At 37.4% G+C, this 18,348-nt stretch overlaps 1 protein-coding gene across 1 annotated transcript in view; it reads right to left on the reverse strand.

Moving 5' to 3' along the window:
• LOC307098870 (protein SIX6OS1) overlaps positions 1-18,348 on the reverse strand; it is a gene marked incomplete at both ends in the record, with an annotated part of 46,847 nt that overhangs the window by 12,002 nt on the left and 16,497 nt on the right. Inside the window, 7 exons of the mRNA XM_079769995.1 lie at positions 691-752; positions 6,075-6,133; positions 6,224-6,309; positions 12,083-12,159; positions 12,863-12,993; positions 15,503-15,582; positions 16,707-16,827. Coding sequence (XP_079626121.1) covers positions 691-752; positions 6,075-6,133; positions 6,224-6,309; positions 12,083-12,159; positions 12,863-12,993; positions 15,503-15,582; positions 16,707-16,827 — 616 coding nt within the window. The remainder of the gene's footprint in view (positions 1-690; positions 753-6,074; positions 6,134-6,223; positions 6,310-12,082; positions 12,160-12,862; positions 12,994-15,502; positions 15,583-16,706; positions 16,828-18,348) is intronic.

Below are 18,348 nucleotides of genomic sequence, written 5' to 3' on the forward strand. Positions count from 1 at the left end.
GTAGCTCCACCAAAAAACTCTAAATGTGCTTTTTACCTGTATTTCTTTACAGCAAAAATCTATGTTGTTTCTCTTGTTTTTCTCAAGTTCTTTATTTTATTTTTTAATTATGTATTGGTTAGGGTGTACAGCTTATGGTTAGAAAATCATATACTTTACATAGCATTCCCCACAATATTTTCAGTACCCCAACTGGCACCATACATAGTTACTGTAATATTATTGACTATCTTTCCTATACTTTTCTTACTTCCCCCTGAATATTTTATAATTACCAATTTGTTTCTTTAGTATGTCTATATATATCATCATTAAAGCTTTCCATTAGTAAAAAATATTCTGAACGTATTTTTATGATAACCACTAGTCTTAAATTGCTTTGGTAAATTATTCCATCTTACCAAACAAAAATTTTTTCTTCAGTTACAATTTAGTTGTGGTGTCAATATATATATATAGTCAATTATTAATGACAACTCTTTTTGTATATTTTCATATAAACTTTTTGTAGCTTCATTTTTTATCTAAAACTCTAAGATTCTATAACCTCATAGCCACTTGATTACTAAGTTAATAACATCTATACCTCACATAAATAATCTTTACTATAATAAATCTGAAATAAAAATATAAACTAATATTTAAATTGGAATGTTTGCTGAGAAATTAGAAACTAAACATTTGACTTACTTGTGAAGTACATTTTGATTCTTTCAGTTGTCTTACTGTCCCTGTATCTCCACACTCAGCATCTGTTATATGAGAACAAACTATTTTTTCTTTTTGCAATTTAATTATAAATAAAACATGTCACACCATATGAAATTGCCAATATTTAACTGTTTTTGACCTACAAAAATTACAAGTTCATATAATTCAACACAGCACATAGATCCTATATAATAAAAACCCAGTTACCATAATGGCAGTACAATCCCTCGACCAGTCATTATGAGGTGCATTGACCACCTCTTGGTCCCTTTCCCCAGCCAGCAGGCTCCCATCGCCCGATGGCAAACAGGGACCCAGGGGTGGGCAGTGGGGGATGCAGGTGGCGCCAGGCCAAGGCTCCCACCCCACTGGTCGCCCCACACACAGAGGGTAACCTGCGGCGGGGTTAGGGTCAGTGAGTGGGCGGGACCTGCCAACCTCTCAGTCCCTCTCTCTGGCTGTCAGGCTCCGATCGCCTGATGGCAAACTGGGAACTTGGGTGGGTGGTGCGGGGGGGATGCGACCAGCTGCTGGCACCCAGAGAAGATGGCCCGGATCATAGGCTGGGCCTAGGGACCATACCCAGGCATGAATTTCGTGAGCTGGGCCTCTAGTAGTAGAATAAAAACTATATGAGCCCAGTCAGCGTGGCTCAGTGGTTGAGCATCGACCTATGAACCAGGAGGTCACGGTTCGATTACTGGTCAGGGCACATACCCGGATAGCAGACTCGATCCCCAGTGGGAATGGTGTAGGAGGCAGCTAATCAATGATTCTCTCATCATTGTTGTTTCTATCTCTCTTTCCCCCTCTCCCTTCCTCTCTGAAATAAGAAAATATATATTTTTCAAAAACTATATGAACAGTTTAATGAACAAAATTATAAAGAGAATACCTATACAATCACCACCCATGAAAGAAACAGAAAATTATGAGTACTCTAAAAGGTTTTATATTCCTCATATCCTCCTTTTCAGATGTAAGCACCATTCTGACTTCTGTAATAATCATTTCCTTGATTTGCTTTATATAATTATACTAGAGGCCCGGTGCATGAAATTTGTGCACGGGGGGGGGAGGGGGTCCCTTAGCCAGCCTGCACCCTCTCCAATTCGGGACCCCACAGGGGATGTCCCAACTGCCTCTCGCAATCCAGGACTGCTGGCTCCTAACTGCTCGCCTGCCTGCCTGCCTGGTCACCCCTAACCCCTCTGCCTGCCTGCTTGATCGTCCCTAACCACCTCAGCCTGCCTGCCTGATCACCCCTACCTGCTCCCCTGCTGGCCTGATCGCCCCTAATTGCCTCTGCCTCGGTCCCACACCTGGGACCCAGGATTCCCTCCCTCTGGCCGGCCCCAGGCACCTGGGACCCAAGCCGACTTTGCCCGGGCACAAGGGACCATGGGTGGGCAGCTGGCGCTGGCGCCCCCAAGACTGCAGGGTGGGCGGCTTCATCCGGGCCCAGCTTTGTCAGAAAGAATGTCCAGATGATTGTCCAGAAGACACCTGGTCTAATTAGCATATTACCCTTTTATTAGTATAGATCACCTAAGCCAGTGGTTGGCAAACTCATTAGTCAACAGAGCCAAATATCAACAGTACAACAATTGAAATTTCTTTTGAGAGCCAAATTTTTAAAACTTAAACTATATAGGTAGGCACACTGCTATTAACTTAACTAGAGGCCTGGTGCATGAAATTCATGCACTGTGGGAGGGGTGTCCCTTAGCCCAGCCTGCACCCTCTCCAATCTGGGACCCCTCGAGGGATGTCCAACTGCCCGTTTAGGCCCGATCCTACCTGGACCGGTCCTAAACAGGCAGTTGGACATCCCTCTCACAATCCAGGACTGCTGGCTCCCAACTGCTCTCCTGCCTACCTTCTTGATTGCCTCTAATCGCTTCTGCCTGCCAGCCGATCACCCCCTAACCACTCCCCTGCCAGCCTGATTGATGCCTAACTGCTCCCCTGCCAGCCTGTTTGCCCCTAACTTCCCTCCCCTGCAGGCCTGGTCCCCCCCAACTGCTCTCCCCTGCAGATCTGGGTCCCGCCCAACTACCCTTCCCTGAAGGCCTGGGTCCCCCCTAACTCCCCTCCTCTGCCAGCTTGGTCACCCCTAACTGCCCTCCCCTGCAGGCTTGATCGCCCCCAACTGCCCTCCCTTGCAGGCCTGGTCCCTCCCAACTGCCCTCCCCTGCTGGTCATCTTGTGGTGGCCATCTTGTGTCCACATGGGGGCAGCCATCTTGTGTGTTGGAGTGATGGTCAATCTGCATATTACTCTTTTATTAGATAGAATAGAGGCCTGGTGCACGGGTGGGGGCTGGCTGGTTTGCCCTGAAGGATGTCCCGGATCAGGGTGGGGGTTCCCTTGGGGCATGGAGCGGCCTGGGCAAGGGGCCTGTGGTGGTTTGCAGGCCGGCCATGCCCCCTGGGCAACCCAAGCAGAGGCCCTGGTATCTGGGGTTTATTTATCTTCTACAATTGAAACTTTGTAGCCTGGAGCAGAGCCAAGCCTTCTACTTGCTCCGTGGCGGCAGCCATTTCTGTTGGGATTTATTTATCTTCTATAATTGAAACTTTGTAGCCTTAAGTGGAGGCCTGGGCAGGCCAGGGTGTGTGGAAAGCTTGGCTTCCTCCATCGCCGGGGGCAACCCTAGCCTCCCGCTCTTTCCAGTTCTCTGGCTGCTGCCATTTCTGTTTGGATTTATGTATCTTCTATCATTGAAACTTTGTAGCCTTGAGTGGAGGCCTAGGCCGGCAAGGGCAGGCAGAAAGCGTGGCTTCCTCCATTGCCTGGGAAATCCAAGCCTCCCTCCTGCTCTCTGTGGCCGTAGCCATCTTGGTTGGGTTTATTTGCATATTTGCTGCTGATTGGCTTATGGGCGTGGCTTATGGGTGTAGCAGAGTAATGGTTAATTTGCATATTACTCTTTTATTAGATAGGATTAGGGTACTCCTAAGCTGGCCTTTGCTAAAAACTCAAGGGGCCAAAGAGCTGCATGTGGCTCGCGAGCTGCAGTTTGCCGACCACTGACCTAAGCAATATAGTTTACTTTTCCTGTTTTAAAATAATACATGATGAAATAATAATATACATGCTCTTTATCTTGCTTTTTTTTTGGTTTAGCATATGCTTGTGAGATTCATCTGTATTGTTATACATAGACAAAGTTGCTTACTTTAATGGTATAAAGTATCCCATTGTCCAAACACACATAATATATCTATCTATTCTACTGAAAATTGGCATTTGAAGTGTTTCTACTTTGAGGCTATTACAAACAATAATATCACAAACATTCTTTTACATATACAGTATACTTGCATTTATGCACTTTTATTTCTCTAGGGTGTGTGTATCTTCCATTTTACAAGATGTTAAACTATTTTCAAAGTTTAGCTTCCCAACTGTTTATCCATTTTTGTTATTGCAACTGACCATCCTGAGCTACTCTAGGAAATAATTCAATTTCACCAGACAAAATTATTAGCTCCAATTAGAACTTAGGTGTGGTCTCAATACATGGTCATTTATAAATGGCAGTTTCTACAATAATTAAGAGAGTTCCTATTGCCCTATATTCTCATCAATACTTACCTAGTAGTGTCAGACTTCTTAATTTTGCTAGTCTGATTGATGTGTAATAATATCTCATTGTGGTTTTATTATTAAGTTTCCTGATTTGCTGAGCAACTTTTCAGAAGTTTACCTGCCACAAAAGTTTTGCTATTTGAAGTACCTATTTGTGTACCTTGCACAATTTCCAATAGGATTTCTTTTTCTTCTTGATTTGTAGTTCTTTATACATATTTGGAAACTAGTCTTCTGACAGTTCTAAATCATCTTGCCTTCCATTCTTTTTATAGTGTCTTTTGATGACCTAGTGACCTAGCTTCCATTCTTTTTAAGTGTCTTTTGATGAATAGAAATTCTGAATCTTAATATAGCCAAATTTATCAATCTTTCATGATTGGGCTTTTTAATTCGTATTTAATAGAACTTCCTTATCTTGAATAGATATTTTTCTACTTTATCATCTGAAAGCTTTATATTTTGCTTCTTGCATTTAAGTCACAATATTATTTTTGCCATATATTAACTTCTTCAAAAATAGGCTTGGAAATTATTGAACAGAGTCTTTTTTCTTCTAAGATAACTATATGCTTTCTTGAGTATGAAACCTCACCATTTCTGCTCATTGCAACTAGAACTACACCACATATATGCATTTCCCCACATAAGTGTACTAGTGATGTGTTGTTTCTAGAGATTAGCCATTCTTTCCTTGTCTAACACTCAGTCAGCTTGGCATGCATGGAGGATTATAAACAGGTGGAACAGATCACCTGTGCAGATAAGATATATTTCTTTATCGCAGAAGAAAGCAGGAAGAATATCCATTTACATGGATATTTAAATAAGCATATTGTATTGGTTGAATCCTACACTGTGTGAGAAATAGTATATTACATGACTTTTTTGAATATGCATATATTTACAGAATTTTTATACTACCAGAATGAGCCATTTTTAAAACTTTAAAATAAAAGTCAGCTATCCATATGCTACAGACAAGAAGAGGTGAAGACTTTTATATAGTCTATAAGTAGAATAATTATTATTTATTACTAGGTTACCACAATATGCATACATGTGAACATGATATATTAAAACATGATAAATAGATTATACAGAGAGACAGAGAATGAGTCAGTATTTTCAAGGATGTGTCAAAGTTTCAACAGCTACTTGTTTCTAGGATAATAAATTCATAGATATATATCCTGTGACCTTCCTATAATTTTATTCAAAGATAATAATCCAAGATAGTAAAAGATTTATGTAAAAGAACATAGTAGCATTATTTTAATAGCAAAATAACTGGAAACAAAATATTCAAAGTGAGAGGAGGCTAAATAAATTATAGCACATCCATACAATCATTACAAATAAATTCAACTGAATGGCATGGAAAAACACCCTCAACAATAGTATATCAAGTGGGAAGAAAAAATACAAAATGATATACATAGCATGTTTCAAATTTGTGGGGAAAATATCAAAGAACAAAACATACATATGCATAGGAAAAAAATCAAGAATATATACCAGTGTGTAAAGAGCCTGTTATGTCTGAGTGGTGTATTTTTGTATCTTTTACGTTTTTTTCTGTTTCCCAAATTTCTACAATGAAAAGTATTTGTTTTATATTTAGGGTAAAATGTACTTTAAAAACCAGGCATGCCTGGTCAATTAACCAGAGATGCAATCAATCTAAATAACTTATTTGAATAGCATAAAAACCTGATATAATTTGTTAGTCCCAATTCTTAGGGAAAATATAAACAGAAAATAAGTACCTGTATTTCCTTTTTCAAACCATTGATTGAAGTTTGACTGTTTCTGTGGGGTTACCAATCTAAAATATAGTAAATATAATTTTTATATTATTTGCTAAGTTGATAAATTATTTCAGAAATGAAAGCATTTTCTTATTTTTAAAAGTTACCTGAACTGCATAAAATTCTGTGAACTTTTAATAGCTGTAACATGTGAACATTTTGAGGGGTTATTCATAGCAGAGTCATTAAATATCTGAAGAAAAGAAATTAAGCATTAGAATTTGATACACAAAACAATAAAAATGTTTGGCTTGTCATGGCTACTCAGAGCTCTCCAAGAGCATCATCACCCTGGTTATCACCATTATTATTTACTAGAGGCCTGGTGCACGAAATTCATGCATGGGTAGGGTGCCCTAGGCCTGGCCGGCAATCAAGGCCAATAGGGGCCTTCCAGCTGCTGGCCGGGGCCTTACTTCTGCGCTGCCCCCTGGTGGTCAGCGCACGTCAAAGTGAGCGATCAAACTTCTGGTCTCCCGGTCAAACTCCTGAGGGGATAATTTGCATATTAGGCTTTTATATAGACTAGAGGCCTGGTGCACAAATTCGTGCACGGGTGGGGTCCGTTGGCCTGGCTGGCGATCGGGGCTGACCGGGGCCATCTCGCCAAGTCCTGATAGGGGCCAGCAGGCTGGGGGGAGGGATCGGGGGAGGTTGGCTGGCTGTGGCAGGTTGGCCATGGGAGTGCACTGACCACCAGGGGGCAGCTCCTGCATTGAGCGTCTGCCCCCTCGTGGTCAGTGCACATCATAGTGACCGGTCATTCCACTGTTCGATTTGCATATTAGCCTTTTATTATATAGGATGACAGTTAATATTTCATTTTTAACTTTAGATATTAATATCTAAGCCACTGCTTTACTACTGTTTGTATTGTCTGTTTCAAGTCTTTAATTTTTCCTGAGTCACTAATTTTAAACAGTCCCTGATTTTTCTTATTTAACCAAAATGAAGATATTTTTATTTTAATAGAAAAGTTTATCCCATTTCTTTCTGTTTTAACAGCCACTGGTCTTAATTTTATCATCTTGTTGTACTTTCAGATTATAGAAAATCTGGTCCTTTAAGGAACACCTGTCTCTTAAAGAACAAGTATTCTTTTGATGCCTATTTTAAATATACATTTTTATATACTAGTATGTCTCCTAATACAAGTACTTGTACAAGTATTTTAAGTATTTGTTTACAGTAGATGCCAAGACGTAACACTGCTGAGTATGTGCACTTCTATTTTTAATTAGTTCATTGAATCAGTCCTCCAATGTAGTTGTATCAAGTTATATTCCCACCGAAACCGGTTTGGCTCAGTGGATAGAGCGTCGGTCTGCGGACTGAAAGGTCCCAGGTTCGATTCCGGTCAAGGGCATGTACATTGGTTGCGGGCACATCCCCGGTAGGGGGTGTGCAGGAGGCAGCTGGTCGATGGTTCTCTCTCATCGATGTTTCTAGCTCTCTATCCCTCTCCTTTCCTCTCTGTAAAAAAATCAATAAAATATATTTTTTAAAAATAAAAATAAAAAAAAATTATATTCCCACTATCATTGACCTCACTAGATGTTGGCAATTATTTTGATGTCTGAAAACTGATAGGTGAAACCAGGCATCTCATTGGTTTAATTTGCATTTTCCTGTACTTCTGAGGTCAGCATCTTGTTATGTTTAGTGACCCTTATCTTTCCTTTTCTGTAAACTACCTTATTTTTGACCATTTATTTTTCTCTTTTGTTAATTTGTAAGAATTATTATGTATTTATTTGCATATTACTAGTATACATTCTGGATATCAATCTCCTGCCCATTCCATCACTGTCTTTTTGTTGTTAATCCTCACCTGAGGATATTTTTTCCATTGACTTTTAGAGAGAGTGGAAGGGAGGGGGAGAGACAGAGAGAAACATTGATGTGAGAGAGAGACATTACTCACACACACCCTGACCAAGGTCAGGGATTGAGCGTGCAACCAAGGCATGTGCCCTTGATGGAATCGAACCCATGACCCTTCAGTCTCAAGGCCAATGCTCTAACTACTGAGAAAAACCAGCTAGGGCCCATCACTGTTTTTTATTTTGTTAACATTAGTTGTCATACAGAACTTTTTTATTTTGATGTAGTCCACTAATAAATTTGTCTTGTCTTGTTCCACACTTATAATTACTACATTTTGATAATATTTTAAAATGTTTTGGGATGTTCTGGAATTAGATAGTGATGATGGTTACACTACCTTGTGAATATACTAAAAACCATTAAATCATACTCTAAAATGGTGAGTTTTATGATATGTGAATTATCTCAATACCAAAAGTAAAAAGAGAAACATTTTGATATCTGGTAGTATGAGTGTCCCTACATTCTTTTTTTTTAAAAAAAACAAACCACTATTTTAAATATATAGATATATATTTTACCTCTGTAGTCATTTATTAATCTGTTAATGTAGGGAATCGCACTGATAGGTTTTTCTACATAACATTCCTTGGGAAAAGTGAAGATAGCTTCTTTTTGGAATTGGTTTAGATATCCTTTTTGTTGTATTAATTGGTCAATTTTGATGAATACTGCAAATGAAAATTTAACTGAATTCTGTGTATGTTAGAAACAAAGTTTGCTAATTATGTTATTCAGATCCTCTACATCCTTACTTATTTTTTTATCTTACTTGATTTTTTTCCTGTGGCAAAAACTGTCAGTTTTCTTTCCTATTCAAAATCTACTTTCCTTTTGTGTTGATTTCAAAAACAAAAACAAAAACAAAACCACCTATATTTCTCAACCTCTCTCCAGATAGAGGTGGCCATATGACTAAGTTCTGGCCATTGAAACATTACTGTAAGTTGTTTAAAGAGCTTCCAGGAAAGATCTTTAAAAATGGGGCTGAGCTCTGGCCAGGTAGCTCAGTTGTTTGAAGAATCATCCCAATACTCCAAGGTTGTGGATTCGATCCCTGGTCAGGGTACATACAGGAATCACCAGTGAATGCATAAATAAGTGGAACAACAAATCTATGTTCTCTTTCTCCTCTCCCCTTCCTTCTCTCTCTCTCTCTCTCTCTCTCTCTCTCTCTCTCTCTCTCTCTCTCTCTCTCTCTCTCTCTCTCTCTCTCTCCCCTCCCTCCCTCCCTCCCTCCCTCTCTTGTTCTCAAATCACGCTCTAAAATCAATTAAACACACAAAAAAATTTTTTAATGGGGCTGAATCAGCTAGCCTTGATCTCCTTCTTCCCTGCCTAGAAGGCAGATATAATAGCAAAGTTGCAATAGTTAGCTTCTAATCATGATGTGACCTTGAGGCAAAAGCTCAGCATTTAAGGATAGCAGGAAAAGAAAGCATAGATGTAGCCTGAGAAACAATGAAATTGTGGAGATGGTGCTATTAGCCCTAATAAAGTGAACCTGCGTCACTTTAGAATTGCAAGAGAAAAAGAAATGTTTATCTTGTTTAATGTTATTTCATGGCTTGGTTTTGTATTGTTTCACATATAGCCAAATTCAGAGTCAGCACTGTTTTTGATAGAGCGGTCATGTTTTAACTGTTGATTCAATTGCTTTTTTGAAGTTCTATTGATGTTTCCTTTATATATTTTGAAACTATCATTTAGTGCATCATGGTTCTAACTTCTTGGTGAATTATTCTTTTAAAAATATGAAATATATTTATCCTTATTAATGTTTTTAAATCTTGAACTCTATTTTATATATCACTGTTACATTTGGTTTGGCTTTGTTTGCATTTGCCTGATGTATATTTTTCATCCTTTTATTTTCAGGCTTCATTTGTCAAGTTGTTTCAATTGTTCTGTTTTAAAAGTATTTAGTTGTATTTTGTTTATATATTCCATAGAAGCACCTATGTCAGATTTTTATTATTACTGATTTGTTCAAAACTATTTTTGGCACCTTATTTGTTTTCTATTTAAAATGCTTTCTAGTGCCTGCCTGGCGTAGCTCAGTGGTTGAGTTTTGACCCATAAAGCAGGTCATGGTTTGAATCCCAGTCAGGGCATATGCTGAGGTTGCAGGCTCAATCCTCAGTGTGGGGCATGCAGGAAACAGCCAATCAATGATTCTCTCTCATCATCGATGTTTCTCTCTCTCTCCCCCCATCTCCCTTCCTTTCTAAAATCAATTTTAAAAATATATTTTAAAAAATAAAATGCTTTCTAGCTATTTTATTTTCCCTCCCATTCCTGACTTCTGTTGGACTAATTTTCTTCATTTCATCTTTTTTTTCTATTGTTTTAAAACTTACACATTCCATTTATCTACTGTTGGTTACCCTTAAATGTTTAACATATGCATAAATTTATATTTTTCCAGCAATATATAGGATTAATCAGTATTTGTATTTTCTCCTTACCTCCAACCCTGAATAAAAAAAAGAACTTGAGTAAACTTGTTTCCCTCATTTATTTTTCACCTTCATCCCATATTGGATATCATCTAGAATTTTAGTACCATATTTTTAAATTTTTAAAATTAATACATATTTAAAATTAATGTTTCACTAATTACTTTGGTCACCACTACCCCTATATCTGTGTGTATTAATTATGAGTTAATGGAAACAATTATATTTTTCATTGAGAATTTCCTTCTGGACTATTTTCAGGAAGAATGAAGGAAGAGAGATGTGCCACACCAGAAGTTAGCTTTCTGGGTGGTGTGCTCCTTGTTCTTTATGCAAATCAAGAATCACCCAGAGTACCACCTCTCTCTAACCCAAGCTCCTATATTCACTGCTTCTACCTAGAGACAGTAATCCCATTGCTGACACCTGGCCAAGGGCAGAAGGATTATGAGATGAACAGATGTTAATGAAACTAACACCTACTAAAGTAACCCAATCAATTGCCCGATTCATTGCTCTCAGCTCTATAACTTCGATAAGAGTATTCTATGAAAATCCTGGGCTACAAGTTCCCTCTTCAATCCAATCCTGTTTTCATCCTTCAGAAATATCTCAGTTTTTGGTCTACTGGGTACAGGGCTTGGTATTTTAAAATATTTTTTCTATTATTTTTAGGAGTATATGAGAAGGCTACAGTATACGCTCAGGCTGCCCTGTTGAAACTCTTCTAAGTTTTTTTAGACCCTGAGGTTGTACTAATGGCGGATCCTATATAATAAAAGCCTAATATGCTAAGTGTCTGGTCATCCAGTTGGCCGTTCAACTAATCAAAACGTAATATGCTAATGGTATCCTAAGGCTGCTCAACTGCTCACTATGACATGCACTGACCACCAGGGGGCAGACAGTCGACTGTCAACCAGTCGCTATGACGTGCACTGACCATCAGGGGGCAGATGCTCCGACCAGTAGGTTAGCTTGCTGCTGGGGTCTGGCCAATCGGGACCGAGTGAGATGGGCCGGACACACCCTGGCGCCCTCCCGTGGTCCTTCCCCAGCTGGCCAACCTCCCATGTCTCTTCCCAGCCCCGATCATGCACCAGTGGGGTCCCTCGGCCTGGCCTGTGCCCTCTCACAATCTGGGACCCCTCAGGGGATGTCAGAGAGCTATTTTTGGCCCTACAGCAGAATGACCGGTTGCTATGACACACACTGACCACCGGGGGCAGATGCTCAATGCAGGGGTAGCTCCGCTCAGCCAGAAGCCGGGCTCATGGCTGGCGAGTGCAGCGGCAGTGGCAGGAGCCTCTCCCACCTCTGCGGCAGTGCTAAGGATGTCCAACTGCTGGCTTAGGCCCACTCCACAGAATTGGGCCTGAGCCGGCAGTCAGACATCCCCCGAGGGCTCTTGTACTGCAAGAGGGCACAGGCTGGGCTGAGGGACCCCTCTCCCTCAATGCACGAAATTTGTGCCCCAGGCCTCTAGTATAATATATTTATAACACAAATACAGACACACACACACACACACACACACACACACACACACACAAACACACAGCATATCCTAAATAATGCAAGCAAGTATTTAATTTATATTATTAAAAAAGAAATACCTACCTGCATATTGTTTTCTTTCTGTTTGGAGTCAACACTGGCAAACTTTGACTGCTTCATAGAACTGTCTTCTTTTTTATCTAGATTATTAAATTATACAACTTCAAATAATTTCCAGAGATAGACTCAAATATCATACCCAACATTTAACCTAACCTTGTAATTTAAAAAAAGTTACATGAATACATAATTTAAATTAAAATATAGAATTATGAAATTATTATACAAATCTTAATTCCTCACTATATAATAGCTATTACAGTAACTATGACTGTAAAATGAAAACCAGCTGGCAAAACTACATCTTTATAATGGGGAACCAAAGACAGAGTGGTAATATTAATGACCAGGAGGCAAAAATAGCCAATGTATTTATCTAATACAATTATAGATCTACTGAATGAATCATGATTCAAATATCTCAGTGACTAAGTCACAAATATCATTAACACAAGTCAGCTATCCACTTATTAATAAGACAACTTCTCAAATAAAAAATATATAAATATCCACCCTCCTCTGATAGCTGTGCAACCAAATCAGAACACCTTTTTAAAAAAATGTAGTATGAATGATTTCTCTTTTAAAGAGAAAAAAGCCAAGTACAAAAGGCATGTCTTGTTTGCTCTCAGAAAAAATCAAAGTGGTACTTTCCTGAGTTGATAGGTTTCTAACAGTTTGTTCTTAATTATATCAAATGATAACTAAAATTGCTTCTTTCTATTTCTTCTTCTAGGTGTTTGCAAAGAAAATTAAGTTTTTGGAAATAAACATATACTGTACCTATAACTCTTGGTTCTGAAGATAGAATATTTATTGGTCTGACTAATTTCTGTGATTCATTTGGAAGAAATAATTGATTTTTCTGTGAGGTTTTATTCAATATAAGTACATGTTCATCTTTTTCAAAAATTCTAAAGGGAAGAGTAAATCACATTAAGTATTAGTGAAGTAAGAAATTAACATATATTGACAGAAGGAGACTTGATTTTGGGTGATAAACACATAATACAATATACAGATGATGTATTATAGAATTGTACACCTGAAGCCTATATAATTTATTAACCAATGTCACCCCAATAAATTCAATAAAAATTAGCAAATATTAAAGCCAGAAGAGATACTTAGGTATGAAATAGTTAAAACTCCTTATTTCACAGATAAAACTGAGTTCCATAGAATCTAACAGATCTACCCAATATTATTAAATTACTTATTAGTGTCACAGCTAAAACACACCTTTCCTGATTAAGTCTAGTGCTCTTCTCAGTATATCACATTCTCATTTTTTAAAACACAGTAATTTTAACTCTAAACATGTCAAAAATATTTTAAACTAAAATGTCCTATATAATAAAAGCCTAATATGCTAAGTGTCCGGTCATCCAGTTGGCTGATCAACCAAGCAAAGTATAATATGCTAATGATATGCTAAGGCCGCTCAACTGCTCGCTATGACATGCACTGACCACCACAGGGCAGACATTCGACCAGTCGCTATGATGTGCACTGACCACCAGGAGGCAGAAGCTCTGACCAGTAGGTTAGCTTGCTGCTGGGGTCTGGCCAATTGGGACTGAGTGAGATGGGCCAGACACACCCTGGAGCCCTCCCCGCAGTCCCTCCCCAGCTGGCCAACCTCCTGCATCCCTCCCCGGCCCCGATCGTGCACCAGTGGTGTTCCTCGGTCTGACCTGCACCCTCTGGCAATCTGGGACCCCTCAGGAGATGTCGGAGAGCTGGTTTTGGCCCGATCCCGCAAGCTAAGTCAAGAGACCCCACTGGTGCACAAATTCGTGCACCGAGTCTCTAGTAATATTTATAAGTAGCATGCTTTAGATTTTGAAATACTTCAAACTTTAAAAAGATTTATTTAGAAATAATCAACTAGCATGAATACAGAAACCATTAAAGCAACATTATGATCATAAATAAGTATTTTAAGTTTTTTACTGGAAGAGCAATTTCACTGAATATTTTCTAAGTAAAAATTTTTAAAATATTGATGATTAAATAATTTAAATAATTATATTACTTGATAATAACTATCAAAATCTATGTTATATAAAATGACTAGTTTCTAAGTTCCTCTCAATATAGAGAATTTTCATATTAAAGATTTGTCAATAGCCTGGCTGGCATGGTTCAGTAGTTGAGTGTCAACCTATGAACTAGGAAGTCACAGTTCGATTCCTGGTCAGGGCACATGCCTGAGTTTCAGGCTTGATCCCCAGTGTGGGGCATGCAGGAGGCAGCTGATCAATGATTCTCTCTCATCATTGATGTTTCTCTCTCTCCCTCTCCCTTCATCTATGAAATCAATAAAAATATTTTTTAAAAAAATTTGTCAATAAAGTGAGGTTCTGTACATTTACTATTTTTTTCTAATCAATTTGATTACAAAATTAAAGACACATTACTATGAATGTGAGACACGGGAGAGGGGGGATCAAGAAAATAACAGATCCAAGAAAGTGGGATCAGGAAGATTAATTTGGGAGAGGAGTATGTTGAAAAATTAGTATAAAAGCAATGGAGCCATAGGAGAGAAACTTAAGAAGAATGAAAAAAATCAAAGTCTAAAATTTGATATATGTATATACCACACTGGGGATCAAGCCTGAAACTCAGGCATGTGCCCTGACCAGGAATCGAACTGTGACTTCCTAGTTCATAGGTTGACACTCAACTACTGAACCACGCCAGCCAGGCTATTGACAAATCTTTAATATGAAAATTCTCTATATCGAGAGGAACTTAGAAACTAGTCATTTTATGTAATATAGATTTTGATAGTTATTATCAAGTAATACATGCTTTACCTTAAATAAGCAGATGAGAAAAACAGAAAGTTTATCAGACATAGCAATAGTAATACATCTGTTTTTTTCATCACACAATAACAAACAAAATCAATCTTTTTTTTAAACGCCTCCAGCACTGATGTCTATTTTATCACCATTAGGATGAATGTCAAGGAAACATATGATGCCACAACTCAGTAGCATTTTGGCTCATCTTCACTCTCTCTGGCAAAGGAAGAACTGGTCAAGCTGGTGACAGGATGATAAAAAGGTAAGTACGTTGCTGCTCCTACTATTTTTCCCACTGCTGAGTCATCATGGAAAACTGGATGAAATATACAACTTAATTAAAGAACAGTGAATATGCTGCTGCTATCCCATTTCTCTTTACAAATTATCCTTGGCTGTACTAAATAACAAGCAAATTTGAAAATCAGTCCATAATATTTAATGGTAAAATTAATATTTTTCATAAGAAATTAATAGAAAATAGCATGCACAAAATATGAATATAGATTCTGTATAAATATTAGTGGTTTGGGATAAAATATAGAATAAAATTGTTAGATGTAGAATACTTGTTCACATAAAATCCCATTTTAAAATTTACCTATACCTTTCTTTCAATTCCTTTCTTTTTTCTATATTTTTAGTGTTCTCTTCCAGATTCTTAGTTTCATAAAATCTTGTAATCTGCTAAAAATAAAAATGATAAAGCAAAACAAAATAATTACCTGCAAAGTATTAAGGAACATGCTTTACCTTAACTAATAAATATGATTTTTTTCTATATTACCACAAGATTTATATTGTGGGGTGTATTAGCTATTGTTTAGTGAAAGTTGCTAAAACAAAGTAAAATTAACAATAAATTCTAATCCTTTAATTTTTCCTTACAACTCCATTAGCAAACCTAGATTTCAGTGAACTTCCACCTTTTAAAATTTATTTATTTTTTATTTATTTATTGACATTTACACTTTTTAAAAAAGGACAGTTAGAAGCAAAGTAGACAGATTCCCTACTTTGAGACATAATTACTATAAACTTTAAAGGAAGTCAAATGATATTACTTATCTTGAACCTCATATCTATGAATGATCAATATACCATATAACACAATTTTTAGAAAATTAGCTATTAATTTTTTCTCAAAATTTGGAAAATTTTAGACTTTGATTTTTTTCACATACCTGTCAACAAAAGCCACATTTCAATAGATTGCACTAAAAATATATTCAAAAGCCCTGGCTGGTGTGGCTCAGTTAGTAGGAGCGTTGTCCCATGCATTGAAAGGTGGCAGGTTGGATTCCCATCAGGACCCATACCCAGGTTTTGGGTTAGGTCCCCCAGTCAGGATGTGAATATAAGGCAACCAATCAACATTTCTTTCTCTCTCTCTCCCCCTTCCTCTTTCTAAAATCAATTTTTTAAATGTACTCAAGAAACTATTATGTACCATCAATCTTAAAGGCTAAACTAGTTCTAGCCTAGCTCTATAAAGATTATAGTCATACATTTTCAAAATTAAGTTCTTTAAACCATTTACTGTCTTGTTCTCTTTTAATGCCTTTAAATTTTCGTTATTAAGCTAGATAATATTTTTTCATCATTTTCTTCCCCAGCCCCAAAGAAAGTTAAACTAGTCCCCAAAATCAAGAGTTGGATATACTCAATACCTACATTTTGACTCCAAAGGGAATCTGAGACAAATAAATTATCATATGCCCTTGTCCATATTTAGACTCTTTAGAAATACTCTTCTAAGACCTTAAAGTAATGTACCATTACACTTATACATTTATACATATAATATATACCTGGTTTAAATATTTAATTTCTATTTCCACTTCATCGACTTCTTTCTTCAATTCACATGAAATTTTGGAAAAATTGTTGGCATGTCTAAGAATATCTTGTGTTCTACATCTCAAATTAACACTTCTATGTTAAGGAACTATGTTATGCAAACAGATTTTACATTTATAATAATGTGTATTATATCAGAAGTAATATCATATAACATTCATATATACTTATATTCCACATAAAAATAATTAATGTTACTAACAGTATATAAAAACAGAAGAATATAAATATCTGTCAAACTGACAAAGAAAATTTATTGTTTATCTATGTTATATATTGAGCTTAAAAATAACATTTTAGCCCTAACCAGTTTGGCTCAGTGGATAGAGCATTGGCCTGCAGACTGAAGGGTCCAGGTTCCAGTCAAGGGCAATTACCTTGATTGCAGGCTTGATCCTCACAGCCTGGTCAGTGTATGTGTGAGAGGCAACCAAATCGATGTGTCTCTCTCTGTGTCTCCCCCTGCTCCCTTCCACTCTCTCTCAAAATCATCCTCTGGTGAGGATTAACAAGAACAAAACACATTTCATCCAAAATACTTAAGATTTTTTTTCTTTTAGTTAAGTATTTTTACAGTGTGGTTTTGTGCTTTTGCTTTTTTTACCCAAGTTCATCATGTCATTTGGCATGACTAATAATATACAACCAATTCAGGTTCAAATCTAACTTCCCATGTTTCCACATTACTTATTTTTTTCCGAAGTCAACATTAAAAATACACCCTTTTCTTGCTCTGTAAGGTTCATCAGTATACCCTGCAGAACTCAGAAGAGAGCTAGAACTTCTATCTGGATTTTCTGCTTGAACTAAATTTATACCCAATTTCAGCTGTTAATAGACATCCTGCATGGTTATTAGCTACTACAATTTCCTAAGTTACTCTACAATTCATTTAGGAGAATTTAAAAATAACTAGGACAGTAAACAAAAACTCCAGAGAAAATCTGCCAGGCCTTTTCTATTCTGCATTAAAATATGATTTGTATGAACATAAAATTTCAGATGAACATTATTTATGCCATTATCAACAGTATCAATTTAAATTTTAAGATATAGACATTTAAATCATCTCCCTACCTGTAACATCTCTTCTTGTTTGCCATGCATTCATACATCTTATCCCTCCTACATCCAACTCCCTAAACCCCGCTGTACCTTCTGCATCTACCAACCTCTGCCCTTTCCTATTGAGAAGTTAAAACATAAATGGACAGCAGATGAACAACCAAGAACAGAAAAAGCTAAAACCCAAACATGGAGAGAGTAAGCAGCAAAGGAATAAAAGGGTAATTGAGGATGAAGCAGAATGACAAAAGGTAGAGTACAGGGATAAAGAAGACTTAGTACAAACAGTGGAGTTATAATCTGATAGGGAAACATATAAAGGATTGTGGAGGTTGGAAGAGGATTAAAGTTCCAAGTTCATCACCAGGCAAGATCTTGACAAACAAATGAGACTTAGACCAATTAAGAATTACCTAAGCATCTAATACAATGCCACTGTATCAGAATATTTGCCTACACATCTCTCACCCTACTAAAAGCTCCTTGCAAGAAAGCTCTGTATCTTCTTGATACTGCCTGGCACAAGGC

The sequence above is a fragment of the Cnephaeus nilssonii genome, assembly GCF_951640355.1.
Source record: "Cnephaeus nilssonii genome assembly, chromosome: 4".
In the NCBI taxonomy this organism is placed as follows: Eukaryota; Metazoa; Chordata; class Mammalia; order Chiroptera; family Vespertilionidae; genus Cnephaeus; species Cnephaeus nilssonii.